At 35.4% G+C, this 26,909-nt stretch overlaps 1 protein-coding gene across 5 annotated transcripts in view; it reads right to left on the bottom strand.

The window, feature by feature from the left end:
* LOC128996284 (phenoloxidase 2-like) overlaps positions 1–26,498 on the bottom strand; it is a 48,212-nt gene extending 21,714 nt beyond the window's left edge. Inside the window, exons 1-7 of one of the 5 annotated variants that reach the window (XM_054421703.1) lie at positions 26,478–26,498; positions 14,548–14,676; positions 11,284–11,476; positions 9,796–10,022; positions 8,770–8,972; positions 8,428–8,578; positions 7,498–7,599 (exon numbers count right to left, since the gene is read on the bottom strand). In XM_054421703.1, the coding sequence (XP_054277678.1) occupies positions 7,498–7,599; positions 8,428–8,578; positions 8,770–8,972; positions 9,796–10,022; positions 11,284–11,476; positions 14,548–14,658 (987 nt within the window). In that variant the 5' untranslated portion in view covers positions 14,659–14,676; positions 26,478–26,498. Of the gene's footprint in view, positions 1–7,497; positions 7,600–8,427; positions 8,579–8,769; positions 8,973–9,795; positions 10,023–11,283; positions 11,477–14,547; positions 14,677–14,922; positions 14,996–20,868; positions 20,977–23,584; positions 23,610–26,477 lie in introns of those variants that run through there. The other 4 variants (XM_054421865.1, XM_054421538.1, XM_054421619.1 and 1 more) reach the window with 4 other exon arrangements.
* Between the last annotated feature and the right edge of the window lie 411 nt (positions 26,499–26,909).

Here is a 26,909-nt window from a genome sequence, read left to right as displayed (position 1 = left end):
TGGACTGGTGTTCTGGAGGTCTCCAGTTCGAATCCAGCCGAGGACACAAACTTTTTGTCAAAGATTTAGCTTAGAATGTGAATACTTCTTAACTGTACATCTTTGTTAGAATTTGAGGCATTTATAATTTTATTTATGAACAGAACTATTTTTTTTAATAGTAAACCTTCATTCGATTTTTATCTTATATCTTTTAGAGGATTTCCCATATAGGGAATAAGCTATTACCGTAGTACTCATGGTAAGACCTGGACCTGGGACCGATTTAATTTTTCATTTTGAGGTCCCTAGAGGCCAAAAACACCATCCGTTCAAATGCATATATACAGGTGCGGCAAAAAAAACGATCTATTTTCTAAAGAGCAGGTCGTCCGAGAGTGGTGGTAGTAGGCTCGTTGGAAAGCTTACAAAATGCCATTTTATGTAGTCATAGAGCAGTGGTCACCTGAGCAAGTGCGGTTGTTATGGAGCCGTTTTTATAACATAGTGAATTCATTGGTACTCAGCGGCAGTTTCATGCATTCTTCAATTAAGGCGACATGGAGAAGTTCCGTTGCGTATCACAATAATGCGGTGGGTTACTTACTTTAGGACAACAGTTTCTGCATTGAAAAGGAAGCTGACAGGCCGTCAAAAGTCAGATCGGACGCCAGACAACTAACATTCGATAGAGTTTGTGCTGCTGTGGAAAACAGTCCTCGTAGGCCAGCCTGAAAACAAGCAGCTGCCTTGAACATGTCTGACCGCTCAGTTATACAAATTTTGAGGTTAATTTTCATCCCTATGGATTAGAATAATAATCTGTATAGTTTGGTAATCATCCATACAGATAATCACAACGGAACCTCTCTATGTCGACCTAGTGAATAAAAGCACGGAACTGCCCTGTATAGTTTGGTAATCATCCATACAGATAATCACAACGGAACCTCTCTATGTCGACCTAGTGAATAAAAGCACGGAACTGCCCCTGAGTTGCAATGACTAAATCATAACTTTTTAAAAACGACTCGATAAAAACCACACGCAGCTCATACAACCACTGCTCTATGACTTTAAAAAATGGCATTCTTTAGGCTTTCCAACGAGCCTACTCCCACCACCCTCAGACGACCTGTCGCTGAACAGTGCGTTGCAGACAATGGTTCGGTTTTTTTGCCGCACTCTGTATATATACTAGTTGTTACCCACGGGATTCACACCGTTTGGGGTACAAACGTGTAAACCTACGTTTATTCGACTGGCATGATCGGACCATGGGAACGGGGGTTTATGGGGGGTTTTATGGGGTAAAAATGGGGTTTTTCCGATTTTTGACCCAAAAAACATAAAATTTTGCAATTTATTTCCAAACTATTTTGTAGAGCTTAAAAAAAAAAACAAATAATTTAGTATATTGAAGCGTTATAATGCGCCTAATGGTTACGGAGAAAATTCCAAAAAATTGTAAATTTAAAATTCCCATGTTATTTTTATGGAGAATAAGTAAACTGTTGTATAAAGTTTGCTTGTTTATTAACATAATATGCCCAAATTTGGAAAATGTTTTTATTTATTACTAACTATTAACATTTTACATAAAAAAACACTTTTACCCTCCCTGTTGCAGCAAACCTAAGTACGTGTTAAACTATTTAAATATTCGCTTAGTCTGCAGGTTTGCTGCGGCGGGGGTATTTTATATTACAGCAAGTTTGGTTGGTTAGGTTAGGTTATGACAGTTTAATTTTATAATACTGTACTAAATTTTCAAATTAATTCTATAATTAAAAATTATAAGTAAATTTTCATTTGATTTTTATCTTATATCTTTTTTGTATTATCAGTAATTTTGGTTGGTTAGGTTAGGTTGTGACAGTTTAATTTTATAATTTTAAAATTAATTTTATAATAAAAAAATTAATTTTATAACTAAACATAAATTAATTAAAAATTTTACAACTTAGCGGTTTTAGCGGCGAACGCTGACACTAAAAGATATGGCATCATCACACCATTAGCCATAGTACCTCCCGTATGCCCCACCTCGGTGAGTATATTTACAGGTCACCAAGAACAGATGTAAATATTTTTCTGGACAGGTTAGATATTTTAATAACAAGTATGATAAAATTATTGTAGCAGCAATATTGATGTTTTAGTATCGGATAGCAGAGAGAGATTGTTACAACAGATGTTAGAAAGCAAAAATATGAGGTACCTTGTCGATTTCCCAACAAGAGTTATCTATATATATAAAAGGCAAAGCCCTCACTGACTCACTGACTGACTCACTCACTCATCACTAATTCTCCCACTTCCCATTTACCTAGGAGGCTGAAATTTGGTACACTAATTTTTTAGGCATTAAATAGGAAAACTAAGTAGTTTTTATTCTGATCAGACTCTCGGGCTCCGCCCCAGTGGCTCTGGAGTTTCCCATGTTAACCTTATGATTTTTCATATTTTAAAATAATTAATGAATCTTAACAGCTGTTTCAATTAAACAAGTTGGTTCTATTCTATGATGTTCAATAGCATTAAAGTTACAAGGATTACCAACAGGGTGCAGCACTATTATTTTTTAAATTTATAACAACAGCTAATTTGCAACCAAAAGGTGAGTGAGCGTAGCGAACGAACTTCAACCTGGAGGCGAGTTAGCGTAGCGAACGAGCGAACCTGAAGGCAAGTGAGCGCAGCGAACGAGCTCCAACTTAAAGGTGAGTGAGCGTAGCGAACGAACTTCAACCAGGACGTGATTGAGCCATGCGAACGAGCTCATCTTGAAAATTAAGAAGTTAAACGGGGCAAAGCCCGAGGGTACAGCTAGTAGATAATAAAGCCACAGCAATAGATAACTTTTATTTGATAAAAAAATATTGAATTATTAAACTTGAAAGTAAAAGGTCTGGTTACTTTCTTATTTGACCATGATGGACAGCTATTAAAAGTAAAATGCCAACATTCTATGAAAACCGTAAATTTGCTGATTAAAAACGAGTTGCGAAAATTTTCATCTGAAAACATTAAACTTTTTAAACAATTACTTTCCAAAGAATCATGGTTTGATGTCTATAACTCCAGAGTAGAAAGAAAGTAAGGTTTTTTTTTATTTTTTTCTTTATAATTTGATCAGGCTTTTCCAAAAATATTGGTTACAAAGAGAAATAAAAACGTACATGGATAGCTAAATAATTAAAGATTAAACAACAGCATATTATTCAACTGACTTAGGAATATTGTAGTAAAAAAAGTATTAGCTTAAAAAGATTGCTTACGCCAGGAAAAGACTACTTATTTAAGAGAACTAAATAAGGCTAAACACAGATAATAAAAAAAAAATTGAAAATTCCCAAAACATTTAGAAAACCGTCTGGAATATAATAAACTCCGTAGTTGGGGAAAATGACAAGAAACCATTAAAAAATATAATTTTAAACAAAATTCAGAAACAATTTTAGACCCTCTGGTAAAATTGCAAATATGTTTAATGGTTATTTTAGTAACATGGTTACAGATTTAAATTTAGATTGTAACAATCAAAATGTGACGACTGATGTGAAAGCTGATTTTATCGATGACTTGTTTGTAAAGTCAAAATTTGAGCTGAAACCGATCACTGAAAGGGAGGTGGAAAAAATCATTCAATCTTTAAAAAATAAACACTTGGGCATGATGAGATTCCTGTAACAATAATAAAGGCAAAAACCTACATCAGCAAAATTGTATGTCATCTGATCAATTCTTTGTTTGTATCAGATGTTTTTGCTAACATATTAAAGCAGTCAAAAATAATTCCTTTACACAAAAAAATTACGCTGAAAATATATCCAATTATCGCCCACAGTATCTGCCCTTCCTTCAATTTCTAAAGTGTATGAAAAAGCCGTCTACTTACAATTATCAGAGTTGTTGGAAAAATGTTATATTTTGGATGACAATCAGCATGGATTCCGGAATGGAAGATCAGTTGTGAGCTCAGCTGTTCAGTAGACAAAGGACATTATACAATTAACATATTTATGGACCTTTCTAAAGCGTTTGATAGTGTAAAACATAGTAAATTACTGAAAAAAACTTAAAATAATTGGAAAATCTAAAAGAGCTCTTAATTGGTTTTTTTCCTATTTGACAAATAGATCTCAATTCGTGGAAATTACTCATTTGACAAATCATAAAGGAATTATTAACTTATCAACCAATTAAATTTGGGGTGCCACATACAAGGTTCAATTTCGGGGCCTTTGCTTTTTTAGTGTTACCTTAAATTAAAAGGGCATGGAAGATACTTTAACCTACTAGTAAAATTATAAATTATGTCTTTACGCTAATGATTCTAATTTGATTGTATCATCTAACTCTCCAGAAGAAACTGAAATTTTTACATATGTAGAATTAGATATTATTGGAAACTATTTCTACAATCATAACTTATTATTAAATTCACAAAAAACTAAATTTATAAATTTCAGAACAACAGAGAACAAAATTACAAAAGAGACAACAATAACTTACAACTCAAATAACATTAAAAGGAAAATCAAATCAACTTTCTTGGTTTAACAAAAGATGAAATTTTGAATTGGGATAAACACTCACAGAAAGTTTTAACAAAAACTAACACCAGAATTTTCGCATTATCAAAAATGTCCCTTTATTGTAAATTGAAGACCCTAAAAATTATATATTTTGCTCACATTGTTATGGGTCAACAAACAAATTAAATATGGATAGCTTTCTCAAGCGGCAAAAAGAGGCTATCAGAATTATGCTAAAGCTTAAACAAGATGATTCGGCAAAAGAACATTTTAAGATATTAAACATTTTTACAGTTTATAGGCAATATATTTATGAAACAATTCTTATCGCAAACAAAATGAATCTGAGCAAGTAATAAATTTAGTGCATTCTTATAATTTCAGGAGGAGAAGGGAGTTTGTCCAACCTCACAAATTAAAATTTTTTGGAAAAAAAACCTCATACGCTGGTAACGATTATCTAAAATTTGTCACTGAATTCATAGAAAAAGAAACAAATCTATCTAAAATCAAGAAAATTCTAAAAGAGCATATAATAAATCTAGCATTATATTCTTTTGATGAGTTTTCCACCTCCCATAAATAGAAATAGTATTTTTATTTTAAATATTCTGACACTATTCACTGTACCACCAATGTACATGATTTATGACAAATAAAGATGCTTGAATATGAATATGAATATTTCAAGTTACCTGAGGCAAGTAAACTACCCTCCAACTACTGGTCTCAAGTAAACACGGCCTTACTTGAAGCCAATAATTTCATGCCAGTTAGTAATCTTCTGACAATATTGTCTCACCTATTGGCACCATCTAACTCGGCTTAAGCCGGGTTAACACAATGCCAGTAGGCGAGACAATTGTCTTTGCCAATTGTCATCACGTGGTTGCGGAATTGTCGTAGGCCTGTCAAGATGAACAAGAATCTGTTCACACGTGACCAACAATTACCTAGGCACTTGACAGTGAACTAGACAAGACAACACTATTAGTCTACACCGTTTACATGGCGCCAATTGTCGCGACAACTGAGTTTTCGTGGGGTAGGGGGCCTCACTGGACCCAGCTCGTTGTCCTCAGTCTACTCACGGAGTCAACTGAATTTCGGGGTAATTGTGAGGGCAGTTGGCAAGGCAATAGGCCTGAAGTATTTACACCAGAGCTTTTTTTAAGGGATTTCCACTGGGCGACAGCGGCACCGGACTCACTGGGGGGTCTGGGTCCCCATCAAAATGGGGGTCCAAGGGTTCTCCCCGGAAATTTTTGCATAAATTATAAAGTGAAAATCACACATTTCTACGTATATTTTAATGATTTTTTCGATTATATTTGCTTGTAAATAGTCCATGTAATCTCACTGAATTACGTATTCTTGAATGATATAACAGACCAATGCTCCCTTCACAACCTCTACGGCCAAAATCATAGCTCAATACTTTAAAATGTTTACATAATGCTATTTTTTTAATTCTGATACATTTAAAATGTGAATAATAAAAAAAATATGCCAGCACCACCCATAGTCACTGGACAACAAAATTTCAGCACTGACATGTTATTTTATGCCCTGGTTTACACGAAGCCAATAATTTCATGCCGGTCAGTTGTCTTCTGACAATTGTCTAACCAACTGGCATCATGTAAACCCGGCTATAAGCTGTGTTTTAACGAGGCCAGTAGTCTAGTTACCTGAGGCAAATAAGCTGCCTGCCATTAACTGGCCTCATGTAAACCCGGCTATAAGCTGTGTTTAAACGAGGCCAGTAGTCTAGTTACCTGAGGCAAATAAGCTGCCTGCCATTAACTGGCCTCATGTAAACGCGGCTATAAGCTGTGTTTAAATGAGGCCAGTAGTCTAGTTACCTGAGGCAAATAAGCTGCCTGTCATTAACTGGCCTCATGTAAACCCGGCTATAAGCTGTGTTTAAACGAGGCCAGTAGTCTAGTTACCTGAGGCAAATAAGCTGCCTGCCATTAACTGGCCTCATGTAAACCCGGCTATAAGCTGTGTTTAAACGAGGCCAGTAGTCTAGTTACCTGAGGCAAATAAGCTGCCTGCCATTAACTGGCATCATGTAAACCCGGCTTAATACGTTGAAAATTTATTGGTGGGGACAACCTTAATGCAATATTTTATGGGGAATAGAAAAATATGCAGGTGTTTCCTATAAACTACAGGGTGTTTTTTTATGTGCAACCCAAATTAAAAGCAATGTGAGACAAATTTAAATGACACAACAACCTTATATTTTGGTATCACTGTTTTCTTTACTTCAATTCTGATCAGCTGATGTGCGTTGTTGAGCTTTCTGTGCTTTCTATGAGATTTATTATTATTGGAATTTATTGTAAATGAGACACAACAAGGTGTTTCCCCAGTCTCAAAGAGTTAGAATAATACGTTGAAAGTAAATCATTGCATTTGTGCCAAAAGAAAGGTTTGAAACTAAAGTTTCCAGGTGTGATCCCAGTACCTACAAAATTAATTATTACTGACCTATACAAATTATTTAAGGAAAACTTAAATCTCTAGATTTAAGTGAAAATTAAAATTTGTCATTTTTGGTTTCCTATGGATGCAGTTTCCTTAGATTTGTACTATTATTGACATGTAAATATTTAAGGATTTTTTTTTGTACTACCGTATTTATGTTGTATTTTTCTAGCTCTTTGAGATTGGGGAAACGCCATGTTGTGTCTTATTTACAATCAAATCCCCATAACACTAGACCTCATAGATAACTATGCATATTATGCAACAGCGCATATTAGCTAATCAGCAATGAAGTAAAGAAAACAGGGATACCAAAATGTAAGGTTGTTTCGTCATTAAAATGTCTCTCGCAGTACTGTACTTTTAATTTGGCTTGCACGTTAAAAAAACACCCTGTAAAACTGAAATCCATACTATATGAAAGACATGATTACTGCGTGAATTGGTTTATTTACTATTGATAAATATTGGTCAAACTAACCGTCACCACAGATCCAATGTGGATAGCTTGATAGAAGCGGTCTCGCCAACGTTCCATGTCCCCAATGTCAAACCTTATCTGTTCTACTTCACGGTTGATATCCTGTAAGTGTTTCACATTTATTGAACTAAAAGTATTGACAATACCACAGTGATAAAATTATTGCAAGGGAGTAAGTCAATTTTCTAAAAGATTTACAGATTGTATCTGTATAATATGAATTATCCTTACTTTTTTATTGATTCATCACTTCACATAATAACTTAAAACAATACAGCAACACACTTAGGTGTGTAGCCTATTTTAAGCTGATGCATGGTGGGTGTAGAATCAAGTCAGCTGCATCGTGCAGCTTTGTTAATGACTAAGCAAGCAGTTTCTATATTAAGGACCATTAATTAACAGCCCAATGAGGACTATTAGGTGCAGTTTTAAATTTGTTACTCATGTCATAAGACATATTGTTATTTCATTGAAGATAGATCTTTTAAGAATTTCAACATACACTTTTTTTACATCACTTTATAAAAAATAAAACTTTTCACAGGTTTAGAAAGTAAAAAAAAAAAAAACTTGAATGGTGCCTGGTAAAGGTAGGCCTATATCATTAGCAGGGAAGATAAGTTGTTGTTTGCATTAAAACTTACATTTAATAATTTTACAAGTTCTGCTTTATTAATTTTAAACCAAATTGTAGAAATGTTTTGTCTCTTTACTGTGAAACAGGTCACTAGGTTAAGGAAATACATTTTCAGATCCCAACCAGTATTTATTTTGCAAATTGACGCAGGGAAGAAATCCAAACACACTGTACTTCGTTCTACACTTATTTGCTCTTTACCAATACCCATGGATATTTTTTCACAATAAAGTATCCCCAGAGGTAGAGATGATCTCATAAAAGTTAAGTGTATTTTGTTACTGACTTACAGACAGAATGGTGTTAGAGTTACGAGGAGCCCACACCCTACTGGATACTAGACTGTCCAGCTTGGGGAAGTAGCCCTCAGGGATTGGCTCCCTCCAGTTGAGGAGTCGCTTGGTTCGAGCCAAATTCATACTGAATCTCTCAAAGTTGTACCTAGAAAAATCAGTTGTAATAAAATAATGGTCCTTTGCATAAAATGTTGGAATAAAGTTTGTTAAAGTTCTGCTAGTCTACTAATAAACCCGGCTATATTGCCCTACCAGTATAGTTTGAAAAAAATTGTGCGTTATATCTTTTAGAGCAAGGATTATTCTTCTTCAAAATGATTTATGAACGTTTCATACCTAGCCATGATCTGTTGATGCATGTAGAAGAACAACTCGCCACGTCTGTCCTTGTTCACAATCTCACGAGGGGCGTCCGTGGGGTAGACGAGGTGCCAGTGCCAGTGATGCAGGTTGATGCCGATGTCCTCTCGGAAGTATGCTACTCTGTGTTCCTCCTCCAAGTCTGATGCCGTGTAATCACGAGGAATTATAAGCGGCATCTGGAATGCAAGCAATCGTAATTTGCAACAACTATGTACTAAAATATAACCTTTACTCTCCACCGCTAACATTTTGACAACACTTTGGACAGTTCTAAACAAAGTAGCATGGCTGTACATTTTGTGTAGCTGTACTATGCACAATACTAGCAAATGGCATCAACTGGCACTTACTCAATTGGCACTCTTATTTAATGACTGTAAAATTATTGTAATCAAAGTACGCCCCTATTTCCACCAAACTCCGCCACTCACTCGCTCGACAGGGCGGCAAAGAATACTGTCAGATCATTTTGCCGCTCCCTGTATAACGTATGACGGATTAACGTTAATCCTATGCTTAGTTACAGTGGTCATACAATCACTTACTTCTGCTGGAATTACAGTAACTGGCTAGTAAAAAGCTTCCACATCCCAGGTCTTCATACTCAATGGGAATGGTCCAAAGTCTGATTGTGTTACCATCCTACAATACTATTTGTTAGATAGCATTAATCAAATAGCCCTACGACGAATGGTATCTGGGTACAGAAACGATCTTGCTTGGAATTGAACCAGTGGCTTTTATATTTGATGGTGAGCAGTCTGACTATTTTGTTGACCCAGGCTGATTTTCTTTCCAATCATTTACTAAAATGTCTACCGCAGCACTGCTGCCGGTCTATATTTATTCTATTTGTCTATGCTACTACAGAGAAATTATTGGACCAAATTTATTATTAACCAAATATATTAAATTAAGGTGTCTAAATCTGATAATAAAATGATTATTTCTTAAGATAAAGATACAACTTTTTCAGTAACACCCAATCTTTCAACTTACCCTTTCTCCAGAATTTTGCACGATTGTGCTCTCTTCCTTAGCTCGGGAAAACACTGCAGAGTCCATGTACTTCTCTGGGAACACCTCAGCAAAGGAAGGCACAGGGACATTTCTAGTGTCCTTCCTGTGAAGAATGGCAACAGAGTAGGCGTAGAAGAACAAGAAAGAGTTGACTCTATCGCGAGCGTAGAGTGCAAAGGAAGTGAAGTCTTCCAATGTCGGTTGGCCTGAAAATGTAATGTTAGGTTTCATAAAATAGGAATTGTTCATCAAAATTAACTGAACTACAGCTTTTAGTTATAGTGAACTTGATTTGTTTATAAATATTGTGTCAGCTCCCAGTAAATGTCAATTTTATGAATATTGAATGTACAGGGTGTGGCAATAAAACCGATCTATTTTATGCAGCACACGCTGCCTAGAGCAGTGGTCACCTGAGCAACGTGCGTTTGTTATCCAGTCGAATAAGTAGCACAACCGGAGCGGTGGGATTCCTTTAAGTAGTACAATCATGTGGTGGGTTACCAACTTTAATACAACGGCTTCTGCATTAAAAAAAGCTGACAAACCGTCTAAAGCAGATCGGATGCCAGACAACTAACATTCGATAGAGTTTGTGCTGCTGTGAAAAACAGTCCTCGTAGGCCCACCTGAAAATAACCATCTGCTTTAAACATGTCTAACCGCTCGGTTATACTAATTTTGAGGTTCAATCTTAGTTCTTATCCCTACTCTTACCAATAAGTACTCTCCACTTCTCATCCCCCCCTTTAATTATGTTGATTATCCATACAAATAATCGCGACCGAACCTCTCCATGTCGATCTAATTTAAAGAATGCATGGAAATGCTGCTGAACTGCATTGACTTAAATCATTATTTCTTTAAATCTATTCTAAAACAAACGCGCGTTGCTCAGGTGACCACTGGTCTATGACTACAGATAATGGCATCGTGTAGGCTTTCCAACAAGCCTACCCCCACCCCCCTCAGACATTGCGCTGACATCAAATAGACAGTTTTTTCCCGCACCCTGTACAATCTAAAAACTCTGCATATGGTTCCTCAGAAATAAAGACAGACAAAATACAATTTTGACATTCAATGCTGTGCCTTATGTTTGATTTTGTTGCTCTTTCATACATACAAAATGAATAATTATAAAGTAGTATAACTAATCAAGAACTTATTAAAAATCACCAAGTACCATAGATAAAACATACTCCCTTAGTAGATTTGTCATGAGATGTTGGATGAGTCTTGAATGTTACTGCATGAACTATGCATTGTTTCTGACTAAAATCAGCTGGTTCTTTAGTCTAATCTTTGGACCATTTGTAAAAAGCCGAATGATGTGAAGAGCAGCTGGGTCCAGTTTCAAACTATCAAAAGCCTTACAAAGCAGAATTATTTAATTGATGTAAATTTTTAACAGATAATAATTATTAATATGATCTCCTATTGGTTGTGATGACCTCTTATACTCACTCATGAACTGCTCTATGAGTGTAGAGGCCATCTTGCGATGCGAGGGAATGAATAGGGAGAAGTTGTCTTGACGACCAAGGCCCAGTGCTACTGACAGGTCGGGAATGTTGATCTTCTTGACACTGATCCGCTCTTTGACATTTTCTCCAAATCGATTGTTGAGTTCTTCTTGTAAAGGTCTATAGCGTTCAACCTAAGAGTATAAATAAATCTATATTTATAAAAGAGGAAGTTTGTATTTATTTATATATATATGTATGTATTTGAACGTTATGGACTCCGAAACCGCTCGACAGATTGTAATGAAACTTTCAGGCATTATTAAGCATTATTCAAGGATGGTTTGTGTGAAGTTTGGTGCAGATCCGTCAAAAGGGCTCCGCCCCAGTGGCTCTGGAGTTTCCCATGTTAACCTTATGAGTACTTATATTTAAATGGAATTAAAGAATCTTAACAGTTGGTCCAAGTGAACAATTTGATTCTGTGATGTTCAATAGCATTAAAAAGTTAAAAAATTTACCAACAGGATGCAGCAATATATTTTTTTTAAATTTATGACAAAAGCTAATTTGCAACCAAAAGGTGAGTGAGCGTAGCGAACGAACTTCAATCTGGAGTGGAGTTAGCATAGCGAACGAACTTCAACCAGGACGTGATTGAGCAATGCGAACGAGCTCATCTTGGAAATGAACGAGCATTTGACATAAAACCACATTAGGATAGGACGACGTCTGTCGGGCCAGCTAGTTAAATATAAAATAAAAAAATGCAAAAACAAAAAACTCCCTATTAAAAACCAAATGCTATTAAGGGAACATGCGTGATAAATTAAATATAAAACATAAAACAGTTGAAAAAACAACCTTTCAACCCGGCACTTAGATCCCATTATATAAACTATAGGAACACATTGAATACTGCGATCAAAAGCGCAAAAGAAAAATACAACAAGGCTCAAATATCTGACTCATTAAATAACAAACGACGCCTTTGGAAAAACATGATAGAAAATACGGGACTTAATAAAAATAAGGACGATTACCCTGTAAAACATTTTTATCACATAACCAAACTTCAGAAGAGGACCCAATAAAAAAAATGCTATGTGTTTAACGGCTACTACGTAGATGTAGGTGCCAACCTAGCTCGTGCTGTCCCCCAGGTTCTAGAACCAGTAATCAACAATGACGATTTCCAGACGGATACCACTTTCCAGCTGTCGCCCGTGAGTGAGGCGGAGCTGTCAACTGTCGTTCGGGGTATGAGAGGGGGGTCTGCTCCTGGGGCTGATAACATTCTGGCAAAACTTATCAAAAATAACTTTGAAGAATTGAAATATCCACTTTTACATATAACTAGCTGTAACCCGCGGTCTTTGCCCCGTTTAACTTCTTAATTTTCAAGATGATCTCGTTCGCATGGCTCAATCACGTCCTGGTTGAAGTTCGTTCGCTACGCTCACTCACCTTTAGGTTGGAGATCGTTAGCTACGCTCACTCACCTTTAGGTTGGAGCTCGTTCGCTGCGCTCACTTGCCTTCAGGTTAGCTAGTTCGCTACGCTCACTTGCCTTCAGGTTAGCTCGTTCACTACGCTAACTCGCCTCCAGGTTGAAGTTCGTTCGCTATGCTCACTAACCTTTTGGTTGCAAATTAGCTGTTAAATGTATAAATGTATAAATTGTAAAAGAAATAATAGTGCTGCACCCTGTTGGTAATCCTTGTAACTTTAATGCTATCGAACATCATAGAACAGAACCAACTTGTTTAATTGAAACAGCTGTTAAGATTCATTAATTCCATTTCTCATAAGGTTAACATGGGAAACTCCAGAGCCACTGGGGCGGAGCCGATTGGACGGATCACGAAATTGATGGTGTATAAACCTATTCCATGAAATTCTACACGTATGTACCAATTTTCGTGGGAATCGGTTCAGCAGTGTCGGAGTTTATCACTGCCAAATATATATACAAACATCCTCTTTTATACTTATAGATTAACACCAGTTTTTCGCAGGGTACATTTCTAAAAATTTTAAAAGTCGGTAAGGTACCGGTAGTTCCTATATTTAAGAATGGTGAAAAAAATCAATTTATTCGTCCAATTACTTTGGCTAGTGTACTCGCTAAACTCATCGAAAAGTGTGTTACAAAACAATTTGAAAACTACTTAATAAATTTTCAATTACTTTTTGATTAAGTTTGGTTTCCGTACGGACAAAAATTTAAATGATGACCTTTTTTCTTTAACTAATAGTTTGCATGATTATATTAGTAACCACAAAAACCCCTTGATTGTCTTTATAGATTTAGCTAAATCCTTTGACAGCGTAGACAGACGATTACTTCTAAAAAGTTGAAATGTATAGGGGTACGAGGCATCACTTTAAAATGGTTTGAAGATTATCTTGCTGAACGTTTCCAAATTGTCTTGATTTTAAACCAAAATATTTCACTAAAAAGAATTGATTATGGAGTTATCCAGGGTTCGACCTTGGGGCCTCTGTTATTTTTAATATACATAAATAAGCTAGGCAACATTAACTTAAAAAGACAACAGATCTTTCTGTCGCTCAATTCGCTCAACACATCATTGACAATAAACATGATATGCTAGACATAAATGATAATGATGGTCTCGATATTCTTCATTATTGTGGGAAAGGAAATGTATTAAATACACTCGAAGAATTCGAAATATGTAACGATATAAATACCAGGGACAGCAAACAAATTTTGAATGAAAAACTCAATTACGAATCTCATTATGTTTACAACACTCTCCTCCGTCACTACAATAGACCAGTATCAGCTGTTGATAATGCAGATGACAACCCAGAGTAAAGTCAGTCCATCACAACATAGCATAGTTCAGTCTGCTTCCTGCCATGTCAACGGCAATGCGTGTAATTGATAGGCCTATCATGTTTGTTTTTATGTTTTGTGTAAAATGTGATTTATTTATTTATTCTGACGACACATCAAGTGAATCCTTTTGTTACCCTAACGATGGCGGGGATATTCAAATTACCGCCGAAACATATGTAGCACTCGTTACTACATATCAAGGATTGTCTGACGAGGTACTTTTAGCCATTATTTGTCATTAAAAATTAAGTCAATTGTAAAACTTTAATCGTTTAACTTTTTTTATATTTGCCCAGAGGTTTTTCTATTTCCACTGGTTCTTTCCTCAATAAGTCTTCCCGTAGCTACGCAAGATGATTACTAATAAAAGTGTTCTAGAAACAAAAGTATATCTACCAGATATTCTTCAGGCACATCAAAGACTTGCTGATCTCCCTTGGGGACAAAGACGGGCTCCAGGGGACGCTCATACAGCAGCAGCAGATGTTGAAGGGCCTTGGAGGTCATGCTGACAGTTTGGGCTATCTTTAAAGAAACAAAATGTAATTAGTAAAATGATTTCTTCTTGTTGTAATATTTTGTCATAGAATACTTCATGTTACAACAAACTTGCAGCTTTGTGAATTTTTTGATGAGTGAATTTTGATTAGAGGAGTGTACTGTATATAATATAATGACTAGACTTATATTTTTTCTACATAATAACAAGTATAGTGGCTGAATGAGTAAATCAGGTCTGCTGCAATTATGGATGGATAATAGAACGGCCACCTTTAAGTCCAGGCCGCAACCTGGTAGAATTGGCAACCTTGCAAGTAGTGTTGTTTAGCGCCAGATGTCCGTCCTGTAAGATAACATGGCAGACAGGTGATACCAGCTCATTAATTCATGTATTATTTAAATGTATGAATATAAATTTATTAAAATATTGTAAATAAAACATATCTATATATATAATACGCTACATGAAACTTTGTGAACAATAAGGTTTTTTTTTGTTTTAAGATTTCACACCACATATTTTATACCAAAATGTTCGTCTAGATGAGTAGATTTGCAAACTGGCCTTACATTTTTGAAAAAGTCCTTAGGCTCAGCCCCAGTAGCTTTTAAAGTTCCCATGTTATCATGAAATATCATGGTTCTTATGAAGAACATTTGTTTACCTTTTGATCAGCTGGATAATTTTATTGCTGTTAATATTTAAGTTGCAATTTAAGGAAACGTGTGCTACAAAACATTTACTGACTTCGTTGAAATGAAATATTTAGTATTTAATTTGATTTGGCGTAAATATTTTTTTGTCCTAGGATGCTAGGCACGAGCCCGGAATTGTTTTTCACATTACTTCAGGCTAGAACTAGGGGTTACGGCATTATCCCTTAGATAAAATCCATTGGTGATTTGTCGGGATTTGAACCTGGGACCCCAGGAACCGGAGTCCCGCGCTCTAACCGCTAGACCAGCTCGCTCCCCCTGGCGTAAATATTACAATGGAAATAAAGCGATAAGCCTGGACAATTTGATATACTACAAACACTGTGCTGAATTTCTTAAGCAATCATTGAAAGAGCCGATTTGCAAACTATGGAAACATAGGAAAGTCATAGAACACCACCAAGGAGAAGAAATAGAAGATTATATCGATCTGTTATGTACATCTTGAGTGTTTCCATGATCTTTGAGTCGAATCTTTTAAAGTCATCAGAAATTAAAATCACGCCCGTGATACTTAGCAATTGCTCGATATCGAGCAACAGGTACACTAGTATCCACTCAAAACTCAAACGAAAGAATTTTGACGAAAACAATAGTTTATACTCCAATAGTCAATGATACTAAGGGAAGAAAGTAAATTGCGTGCTAGACTTCACCTAATTTCAAAAGAGCTAGTTAATATATAAAAATAAAACATAGTGTTTGATTGGATTGCAAATATTGAAATGTTAGTAAATACACTTAAAGCACACTTTGGAAACAACCCATGGTTAATTCTACAAATATTATAGGTAAGAATATAAAATAAAAACATATATATATAAAATACTAAAAACTATATGGGCTATACATATAGTGATCAAAATAAAATGTATGATAAAACTGAATATGTGAACTGTGTTTTAACTACCAAGAAAGTACTAAGAACTTAAGTGTTGAAATTATTTTATTTAAATTGTTTACTATTTAAGGTGCGTTGTCCAAGGCGCGTCTGTTGCGTCTGACGCAGAGCGATGATCGCTGGGCGTCGATCGCTTGGAGGCCCGTTGTCCAAGAACGCGTCTATTCAGTTCAACAGTTGGTTGCTGACTGTGTTAAAATGTATTTTGCTCTCACTTTTAGCGTAAAGAGCCAAGTGTTGAAGATCCTATTCATCGAAGAGATAGAAAACGAGAACATTCTGGACCTTTAGTGAACCTCGATTGCGTACCCACAGTGTTTTCAAAGAGAGAAGTGAGGAAGGATGTTTTAAAATACTTATCAAAAACCACTTTAATGCAGACAAGAGGCTGAAAGTGATTTTTTTTTACTTTTAAAGGAAACGGTTTAAGTTCTTTTAAATCCTTTAAAGTTTAAGTTGTAATCATTTAACTGAACATTAATTTATTATTATTTTGAAAATTTTCTTGACTTAAATACAGATATCCCCTATTCTAAATAACTCCCAATATGTAATCCATAGCTAAAATAAAAGTCGATACTATGGTGAATTATTTTAGACTATAAAGAGTTTTGGGAGTTTATTGGGAATAGATATATTATGTCTTTAACTGAAGATAAATTTTGAAATAAAAATAATTTAATGTTAAATTAAGATCTATGACTCATTTTAAATTTGTTGGATTTTCTTTAGTGATTAATCAAATTAAAGCCAAACATTTACTGAGTAATTTGAGACCAGAGAGACCTTGGGCCGTATTAACAACCCAAGATATAAATATTTTAATAAAAACAAATTTCTAAAAAAGTTAGATTTAATATTGTGTTTTTGTTCGTAGCGGGTCTCTAACTCGTCTGATTTTAATGATCAATAGCTCAAATGGAAGCCCTTACATTACTGAATATTTTAAGGTTGAAACGAACTGCAAGCGTTAATAAGAACGGAGATATTTTTAAAAATGTTTAAAAAAATGATAAAAGTACGAAACGTCTATAAGAAATGTATGGGGGAGAGTTTTTGTTTGAATATCTTTAAAACGAAAAAAAATAAAAACGGATTTCCGCATTGAAATCAGCATGAAAATCTAGTTTTGTAAATGATGTGTCACAACACTATCTTTACATAAAAACAATATGGCGGATCCATGATGGCGGCCATAAACGTGTTTCCTATCGAAATGAAGTACTAACCACCCAATAAATACTGGTGGTGGTCTTTAGTCAATATCTCAAAAATGTGCATAAAAAATGCATGTGGAATCATTTTTTATTATTTTTCCAATGTTGGGAAAAGCCACCATTTTTTATAATGATTTAAGGGGGTTTCCCATGGACCGATTTTTGGCAACCTTTAGTATGTCACTCAGCAGACCCAACACTACAAAATAAAACCCTAAAACATTTTCTTGCAATTTTTTTAGGTCATATCCTATATTTCTTTGACTATAGCCATTACATTAAGATACTGTATATTATGGAGTATACGGGAGAACACAGAAACAACAATGCAATAGACGCTGGCCGTCAGCGATCCCGTCTGCTCCCGGAGCAGTGCCCCGCGTCAGACGCTCAGCGTCTCAAGCGTCAGACGCTAGAGACGCTCCCTTGGACAACGGGCCCATTGAAATCAATGCTTAGGCTAGGCGCACACGAGCGATTATTTTGAGGCGACAATTTCATCGGCCGATCTGTGCATCATGTATTTGAATGGAAGCGCGCACACAGGCGATCGAGAATTGCGCCGATTTTAAAATCTGGGTTTTGCCACAGATTCGTAGGCGAGGAGATTGTCGCCCGAAAATCTGTAACGTACAGATTGTTATCATTCCGCGCACACGGTCGACTAAAAAATCGGCCAGTCGCTTGTTGTTCTCCACAGGAGTCAGTGAACTTCAGTGTGAGTTGTGTTGTTTTCTTTGCTAAAAAAGGCCACAGCTGTTAAAATAAAAACTGAAACTTTCAACAGACATTCTATAGTAATTAAAGAACTTTTTACTGTCATCACGTAAAGTGCATTGTTTATCAAACTGTCGATTTAAAAGTCTCTGACTTACTATCGGATTAACCCAATATTAATGTTGTCTGCTTTTTTTCTTTGGTCTAATTAGAAGAGCACAAACACAGGTTAATTCAACAAAGTCCATTTTAGGATAGCTTAAATGCACTCAAAAAAATCCATTTCCCGACTAAAAAATCGCCTAGACATAAATCAAGGGCGATTTATTTTTGGCCGATTTTTTAATCGGCCGATCGAAAAATCGACCGTGTGCGCCAGGCCTAGCAGTCACTGAGCGTCCATCGCTAGCGTCTATTACTCAGCGTCAGACGCAACAGACGCGTTCTTGGACAACGGGCCTTTAAATTTAAGTATTATAATGCATTGACAAATGTCCTGTCATTTTATGATGTAATGGCATTCTGTAAATAAATAAAAAAATGAAAAAGAATGACAGTCCAGTAAGTAAAACATGTGTGTTTGTATACAAAATAATAAATAAACGGTATCAGCATTCTGACACATACTTTCTCCCATAAGTTTGTCAACAACCTTTATCATGTGTAAGCGGTGAGAGTAAATATATAAGGAAATGGGATTTGTACAATTTTGTTCAGAATTTAAAGGACTATAACATACTAAATTTTTATCAACTAAATCGTTCGGGCCATTTTTGGGAAAATCCGATTTTTCTGTTATTTTATGGGGTTTTATGGGAAAATGACATAATTTACAATAACTTTTGAACCGTAATTTTTACAGAAATGGGATTTGTACCATTTTGTTCAGAATATAAAGGACTATAACATACTACATTTTTATCAAAATCGTTCGGGCCATTTTTGGGAAAATCCTATTTTTCCATTATTTTATGGGTTTTATGGGAAAATCCCCATTAAAAATTAAAATTTCTAAAAAATAAAAAAACACCATCAAAATTGTAAGGAACATAACATACTATGTTAAATCAAAACCGGATTTTTTTCTAAAATCCTATTTTTTGTTATTTTATGGGGTTTTTATGGGAAAATAACATATTTGACCATAACTTTTGAACCGTAATTTTTACAGAAATGGGATTTGTACCATTTTATTCAGAACTTAAAGGGCTACAACATACTACATTTTTATCAAAATCGTTCGGGCCATTTTTGAGAAAATCCGATTTTTCCGGTTTTTTATGGGCACCAAGTAAAAGAAATAGAAATAATGTTTTTTTTTTAATTTTTAATCGTTATTATTGACAACTTAATGCGGCTATGAGTGGGAAACATTTGTAGAAAACACTAAAAACAAGACCATCTTTTGAAAAGTGATAAGAAATTTACAAGATATGTTGTTTATATCGAACTGTTATGTACATCGTAAGTATTTCCATAATCTTTGAGTTGACTCTTTTTAAGTCATTGGAAATTATGACCAATACACATTATAAATTGAAAATCTATTTATGTACATTTAATGGAATCAATATTTTCATAGCCCAGTAACCATGCACACCAAGTAACCAAGTCGTATTCTTAAAACATACACAAATACTATTAGCTACCTCCAAACAAAACAGCTGTAACAACACTACTTGCGATGTTGCCACTTAGATGACCGCTGCTTAGAGATAAATGTGGCCTTGATAATTGTATATTACATTATACTTGTCCGAAAAATAGGTGTTTACCAGATGAGTGTGGTTCTTCTCGTGTGACAAGTCCAGTAAACGAGTCTTGACGAATGACTTACAATATTTTTTGCCATACTACTCTAAACTAACCTAACAATACAAAAAATAAAAAACCGCAAAATATTTCCACTGACTAAAAGGATTAACAATCACTACTCATAACCTCTAACAGAGGTTATGTTTTTGTTTACTTATTGCCAAATATATTCAGCTGGTGTCCAGTAAAAACTCATTACCATACAGTGGTACGTAATGAAACCCCATTTGCTTAAGGAGGCGGCAGACAGCTGTTTTCCGAACTAAATCCTTACTTGGAAAGTTTGTTAAAAAGTGTAGTGTAGGGAAAAATAATTCAAAGTGTTAGCTTTTATATTATAAAACCAAAGTCTTGTGCAAAACTTGGCACACAGTTACTGGGCATTATAATCTTTTTAACACATTATTCAGTGATAGGCTATCTTCTCAGGGGGACGGCCCGCTAGGAGTCAGAAGAAAATCTTAAATGTAAGCATAGGTTGATATGCACATCAAATCAAAGGGGTTTATTGTTAGGAAAACTGAATGCTGCAAACCCAAACTCAAATGAACAACCGATTAATAAATTACAGCTGTTCAAAGATTAGTTGAACTTGCAATGCTATTATATGCTACCTCCTCAAAGGGGCTCCCACTATGAATCGGAAAAAAATCATAAATGTAAGCATAGGTTGATATGGACATCAAATGTATTTACTAGTAGAATGCAATGCCACAAATTCAAGCTAATAAAATAACAACTGAGTCATAAATGGCAGCCAAGAAGATTCAAAATGGCAGATTCTAGAAATCTTTAAATGACATGGGGATGGAATGTCTAGTTGTATAAATAAAGCTAATAAAAGCTTACTTGGTTTTTGATGGATGAATACATTTGTGAAAATCACGTACATACAGAAAACCAGACATGTTAGACCTATATGTTTATCCAATGATTTTTCATTGTTTTGACCCAAGGAACAAATACACAAAAGCTGCCCAGAGTGTTAGGATACACCCTGTTTTTACAGCACATAGATTTTAAAAACGTTAAACATATTAATTGTTTATCTATATCAGATAAAGAGGCTTGACTGAAATTGAAGCATTAGGGCAAAACATCTTTATTTTACAAAACATCATTATCAACTGATTTATTTTATTGATGGTAGGTATGTTGTTTTGGATATATTTAATTCAAATGTAAGTGGAGTTTTGAAAGTAAGTAGGTCTACACTTTTAAATTTTATCTTTTTTGACTAAATCATACAGTTACAGTATTTCAAACACGAATGCACCACTTTGTCTTTGCTTGTCTAGGAAATCATCTGAGTTTATAGAAAAGAATTTCAGTGGGAAAGTAAAATTCTGTTACTAAATTGAACGATAACGGGATGTACAAACTCTCTCCAACGCTTTTGTATATTTTTTTCCTTAGGTCGAAACAATGAAAGAAAAAACAACATAAAAACATGGGTCTAAAATTCCTAGTTTTCTGTCTCTATGTGTGTGATTTTTACAAATTTATCCATGACTTTCTAATCCCAATTAACTTTAAACTTGGTACATCAGTAGTGACCGATAGGAAAAAACTTTTCACAAAGTACCAAACTTCTAAATACTAGTAGTACGCTTATTCTGCGCGTAACGGGATGAGTGTACGTGAGCGCAAAAATGGAAGAGTACACCCGCACCTAGCCTACTTACCGGTGTCACTGGTGAACACAATGTTATTTGTATGGGCAAATCAACCAAATCTCAGTTAACAACAATCCTAACTTCTCGTCCATTAATTAACCAAAGTTAGATGCATTAATCTAACTGCCACCAACGGTTCCCATACACCAGCACGTGTAGCACGCGAACCTTCTTATAAATAAATCATTTAAGAAGGCAAATTCCCATCCGCCATAAAAGTCAGTAAAATATACCCCAAACATAAAAAAGGACCAACTGAAAATGCTCAAAACTACAGGCCCATTTCTCTCATCTCCAGTTTCTCTAAAATCATAGAACAAATTGCTCTGGCTAGATTAATGGCACATCTTAATCATAACAAACTCTTAACTGACAACCAACATGGCTTTCGGAAGAATAAATCTACATCCTCAGCTATAACAGCTCTAATTGAGTACGTCCTAGACCAGATAGAAAACGAACAATACATTTCCGCGATCTTCCTTGATTACAGTAAGGCTTTTGACTGCCTGGGCCACGACCTGATATGCAAGAAACTCGAAAGACTCGGTATAAGAAACTCTGCGCTAGAATGGTTCAAAAGCTACCAAACGTCCCGTTCACAAGTCGTGGAACTGAAAAACTCATCAAATGAAGTCACAGAAAGTTTCAAATCTTCAAAAAGCAAGCTGATGAGAGGAGTTTCACAAGGCTCTGTATTAGGCCCGATTCTATTCATCTTATTGACTAATGACTACCCCAAACAAATTGAGAGTGAAAATGCTGTTCCAATCATGTATGCAGATGACACAACCATTTTGATCAAGGACAACACAGCCCAAAGCCTTTACCTTAATTCAAAATCGATCTTAAATAAAGCTATCCTCTACTCAAAGAACAATGACTTAGCATATAAACCCCACAAAAACTACAACTCTGAATTTCAGTAAGAAAAAAGACATAGTCCCTCAATTAGAGGATGTAACAATAGAAAACCACAAGAAATTTCTCGGTGTTATATCCTTGATAACAAACTAACATGGAAAGAGCACATCAACCACCTAAGCAAAAAAATCAGTACTGGAATATATGTCGTCAGAAGAATAAAACTACATAGGCGGACTCTCTGTGGCCAAAACAGCTTACTTCACACTGGTAGAGTCACATCTTAGATATGGCTTGACAGTGTGGGGAGGAACTTCAACAAAAAATATGAATCAAATTCTTGTCCTTCAAAAGAAAGCCATAAGAGCCCTCGCCAACCTTGTCCCACCACAGACTTGCAGATTAGCATTCGCAAACCTAGGAATCCTCACAGTGGTGTCTCTCTACATACTTGAAACCATAAAGTATGTGAATGAAATAAACCCCCCAAGAAACCAAGACCTGCACCACTACAACACCCGTCATGGCTCCAAATTTGCACTACCAGTTCACCAAACAACTCTTTGGGAGAAAAAACCTTCCTACACCGGCTGCAAGCTGAGGAACCATCTACCTGACTACCTGAGATACCTGACTGGCAACAAGCTACACCAGGAGTTGAAGAAGTGGCTAATCGCAAGACCCTTCTACTCAATAAAGGAATTTTATGAAAATTATGGAAATTAACATGTAAAATTCACTATTGTATTGACACTATTGTAATTCTTAACGAATTAACAATAAAGAATATTGTATTGTATTATAAGACTAATGTAAAAAAAATGTGACTTTCAGTTTCATTTTTCTACGCAATTAAATTTTAGTTGGCAGTTCTAACTGCAGTAAACTCGTAATTAGGCCAGAAATAAACTACTTACAACATTTGAAGAAAATCGTTGGAGCCGTTTTCAAGATCTTTGTGCAAACATACATACATACATACAAGCAAACATTGCTCGTATTAGAGTATAGGATAAACTACTTACAACATTTGTACAACGTAGTAGACATGCTTCCCTCCCTTCTCATAGCATTTCAGAATTGCAGATTCATTAATCTAACTGTCACAAAGGGTTCCCACACCCCGGACTGCTCGCCTTGACTACTCCCTTCTCCTTCAACACCTTCTACGTCTTGGACATGTTTCCCTCCCTTCCTATGGCATAAGCATTTGAGTATTGCAGATAAATTAATGTAACTGTCACAAAGTGTTCCCACTCTCCGGACTGCTTGTCTTAAACTACTTCCTTCACCATTTCCTACGTCGTGGACCTATTTCCCTCCCTTCCTATAGCATTTTACAATAATTGCAGTTACATAAATCTAACTGTCACCAAGGGTTCCCACACTCCAGACTTCTCGCCTTGACTACTTCCTTTATCACTTCCTACGTCGTAGGCCTGTTTCCCTCCCTTCTCATAGCATTTTATTATTGCAGATACATTATTCTATCTGGCACAAAGGGTTCCCACACTTCGGACTGCTTGCCCTGGCTACTTCCTTCACCACTTCCTTCGCCGTGGACCTGTTTCCCTCCCTTCCCATAGCCTTTTAGAATTGCAGATAAATTAATCTAACTATCACAAAGGGTTCTCACATTCCGGACTGCTCCCCTTGACTACTTCCTTCACCACTTCCTTCGTTGTGGACCTGTTTCCCTCCCTTCCCATAGCTTTTTTAGAATTGCAGATACATTATTCTAACTGCCACTAAGGCTTCCCATACTCCAGACTGCTCGCCTTGACTACTTCCTTCACCACTTCCCACGTCGTGGACCTTTTTCCCTCCCTTCCCATAACATTTTAGAATTGCAGATACATTAATCTACTATCACATTCCGGACTGCTCCCCTTGACTACTTCCTTCACCACTTCCTTCGTTGTGGACCTGTTTCCCTCCCTTCCCATAGCTTTTTTAGAATTGCAGATAAATTAATCTAACTATCACAAAGGGTTCTCACATTCCGGACTGCTCCCCTTGACTACTTCCTTCACCACTTCCTTCGTTGTGGACCTGTTTCCCTCCCTTCCCATAGCTTTTTTAGAATTGCAGATACATTATTCTAACTATCACTAAGGCTTCCCACACTCCGGACTGTTCGCATTGACTACTTCCTTCACCACTTCCTTCGTCGTGGGCCCGTATCCTTCCCTTCCCATAGCATTTTAGTATTACAGATACATTAATTTTACAGTCACAAAGGGTTTTTACACTCCACATTGCTCACCTTTACCACTTCCTTCACCACTCCCTACGTCGTGGACCTGTTTTCCTCCCTCGCATAGCATTTTAGTATAAAGATAGACAAACATCTTTGACTATTTAATAGTCAATGCCAAAATTAAATTGAATAATATAAAAAGCTGCTTACTTCTAATTATATACATATATTTTTAATGTAAATGTGAATTTTAAAACTGAACATAAACTGTATATAACTGCCGACTAATATTGTTAAGTTCAATTTATTATTCTGAAAGTTGTGAAATATAATGATATACAGGGTGATTGATATAAGTGTGCCAGCCGTTTTATTCTAAAACTATAAGAGATATCAAAAAAAGTTAAATGGTAAGTGCCTTGGATTTTTTATTTTAAAAATTTTAGTCAAGTCAAAAAAATTATTTTAGCCACCATTTTTCCAATATGGCCACCAACTTTGATTTTTCTTACGGAACACCCTGTATTTTATGATGTATTCCGGTAGAAAATGTAATTTTAAGACGATTTTATTCTTGGGATTTTTTTCATAAACCTAACCGTTTCAAAGATAATAATGTTTAAAGTTTTAAAAATTAGGCATAAGAAAGAGTTTCGATAAAGGCCTAAGCAAGCATGCCAGCTGTTTTATTAAAAAACTATTCAAAATTTCACAACTTTAACCATTATTATCTTTGAAACGGTTAGGTTTATGAAAAAAATAACAAGAATAAAATCGTCTTAAAATTACATTTTCTACTGGAATACATCATGAAATACAGGGTGTTCCATAAGAAATATCAAAGTTGGCGGCCATATTGGAAAAATGGCGGCAAAAAATTTTTTTTCGATTTGACTACAATTTTTAAAATGAAAAATCCAAGGCACTTACCATTTAACTTATTTTGATATCTCTTATGGTTTTCGAATAAAACGGCTGGCACACTTATATCAATCACCCTGTATTTTCAAACGGTTTACTCCATGAATGAAAGAGCTTAGAGTAAAAGTCGTTCTCTCTGTCTTAAGTAGTCAACAAAATTGTTGGTCGCAAAACGTAAACAAATAAAAGGAAGAAGAAGGTAGCTTCTAATGTTATTCTTATGGGACAAATTAAAAAAAAAATTTTTAGGGTTTTATAATTATTACTGAGCGGAATCATCTAGAATTTTAATGGTGTCTTAACACTGGTGTCATAATTATCTGTGCAATATTTGAACGCTGTAAGTGCAACGGTTCTTGAGTTTTTAGGTGCGAACACAGGCACACACCCACAAGCGGACAATTAACTAATCTCTGACTCCACTATACACGATACATAGATTCGTTCACTTCGTTCACTCATCTATTACCATTTCAAAATGAGGACCATTTAAAATCAATCACTTTTGTAAAATAAAAGCTTCTTTTAATAAAAACTGTATGGATACAAATGCTGAGAGCTGTACCAATCTAAATTACTGACTGTACCTAAAAACTGTAAAAACAAGTATTATAAATTAAAAATATTCAATTATTGTTGACAAATTATTAAAATATAAATTTAAACAAAAAATTATTACATCTGTATTATTAAACAACATATGAATCAAACGACTGTTCCAAATTATTGAACTTTTAAGCGAAAGCAATTTTGTTTATTAGGTAAATTGACAATGAGCAAGAGTGAGACAGACTAACCTGTAGGTATAGTATCAGAGAGGCAGTGACTGGGGCTTGGGCTAGGCATGGGCAGCTTATATACCCATCAGTCAGGATATGGGCTACCACAGGGCTGATAACATGCTGCTACTTCCTTATAGGGTATTTTGGATATTCATTGTGTGAATCTTTTAAATACCTATTTTAATAGGTATGCCATATTGAAACATTCACTCCTTAAATGAAACTAGCAAACATGTCATGGCTTCGCTCACGAAAATTTAAATTAAAAAGTTAAATGTTCAACCTGAGTAGGGCCTATACTTTTGGTTTTTTTTAAATTCATTTGGGTAAGCTAATAAAAATGTGCTATGCAGTAAAACACTTTTTCCTACAGTCACCCGACAAAGTTGGCTTCCTTGTACTGTTTATAGTACAGAAAGCTGCTAATTGCTGCATATTTATACTTTG

The sequence above is a fragment of the Macrosteles quadrilineatus genome, unplaced genomic scaffold (genome assembly GCF_028750875.1).
Source record: "Macrosteles quadrilineatus isolate MER2022 unplaced genomic scaffold, UCM_ALF_1.0 Scaffold_1__1_contigs__length_201487025, whole genome shotgun sequence".
NCBI lineage: Eukaryota > Metazoa > Arthropoda > Insecta > Hemiptera > Cicadellidae > Macrosteles > Macrosteles quadrilineatus.
The sequence above is the reverse complement of the archived record's forward strand: the minus strand, read 5'-3'. Positions and strand labels throughout refer to the sequence as shown.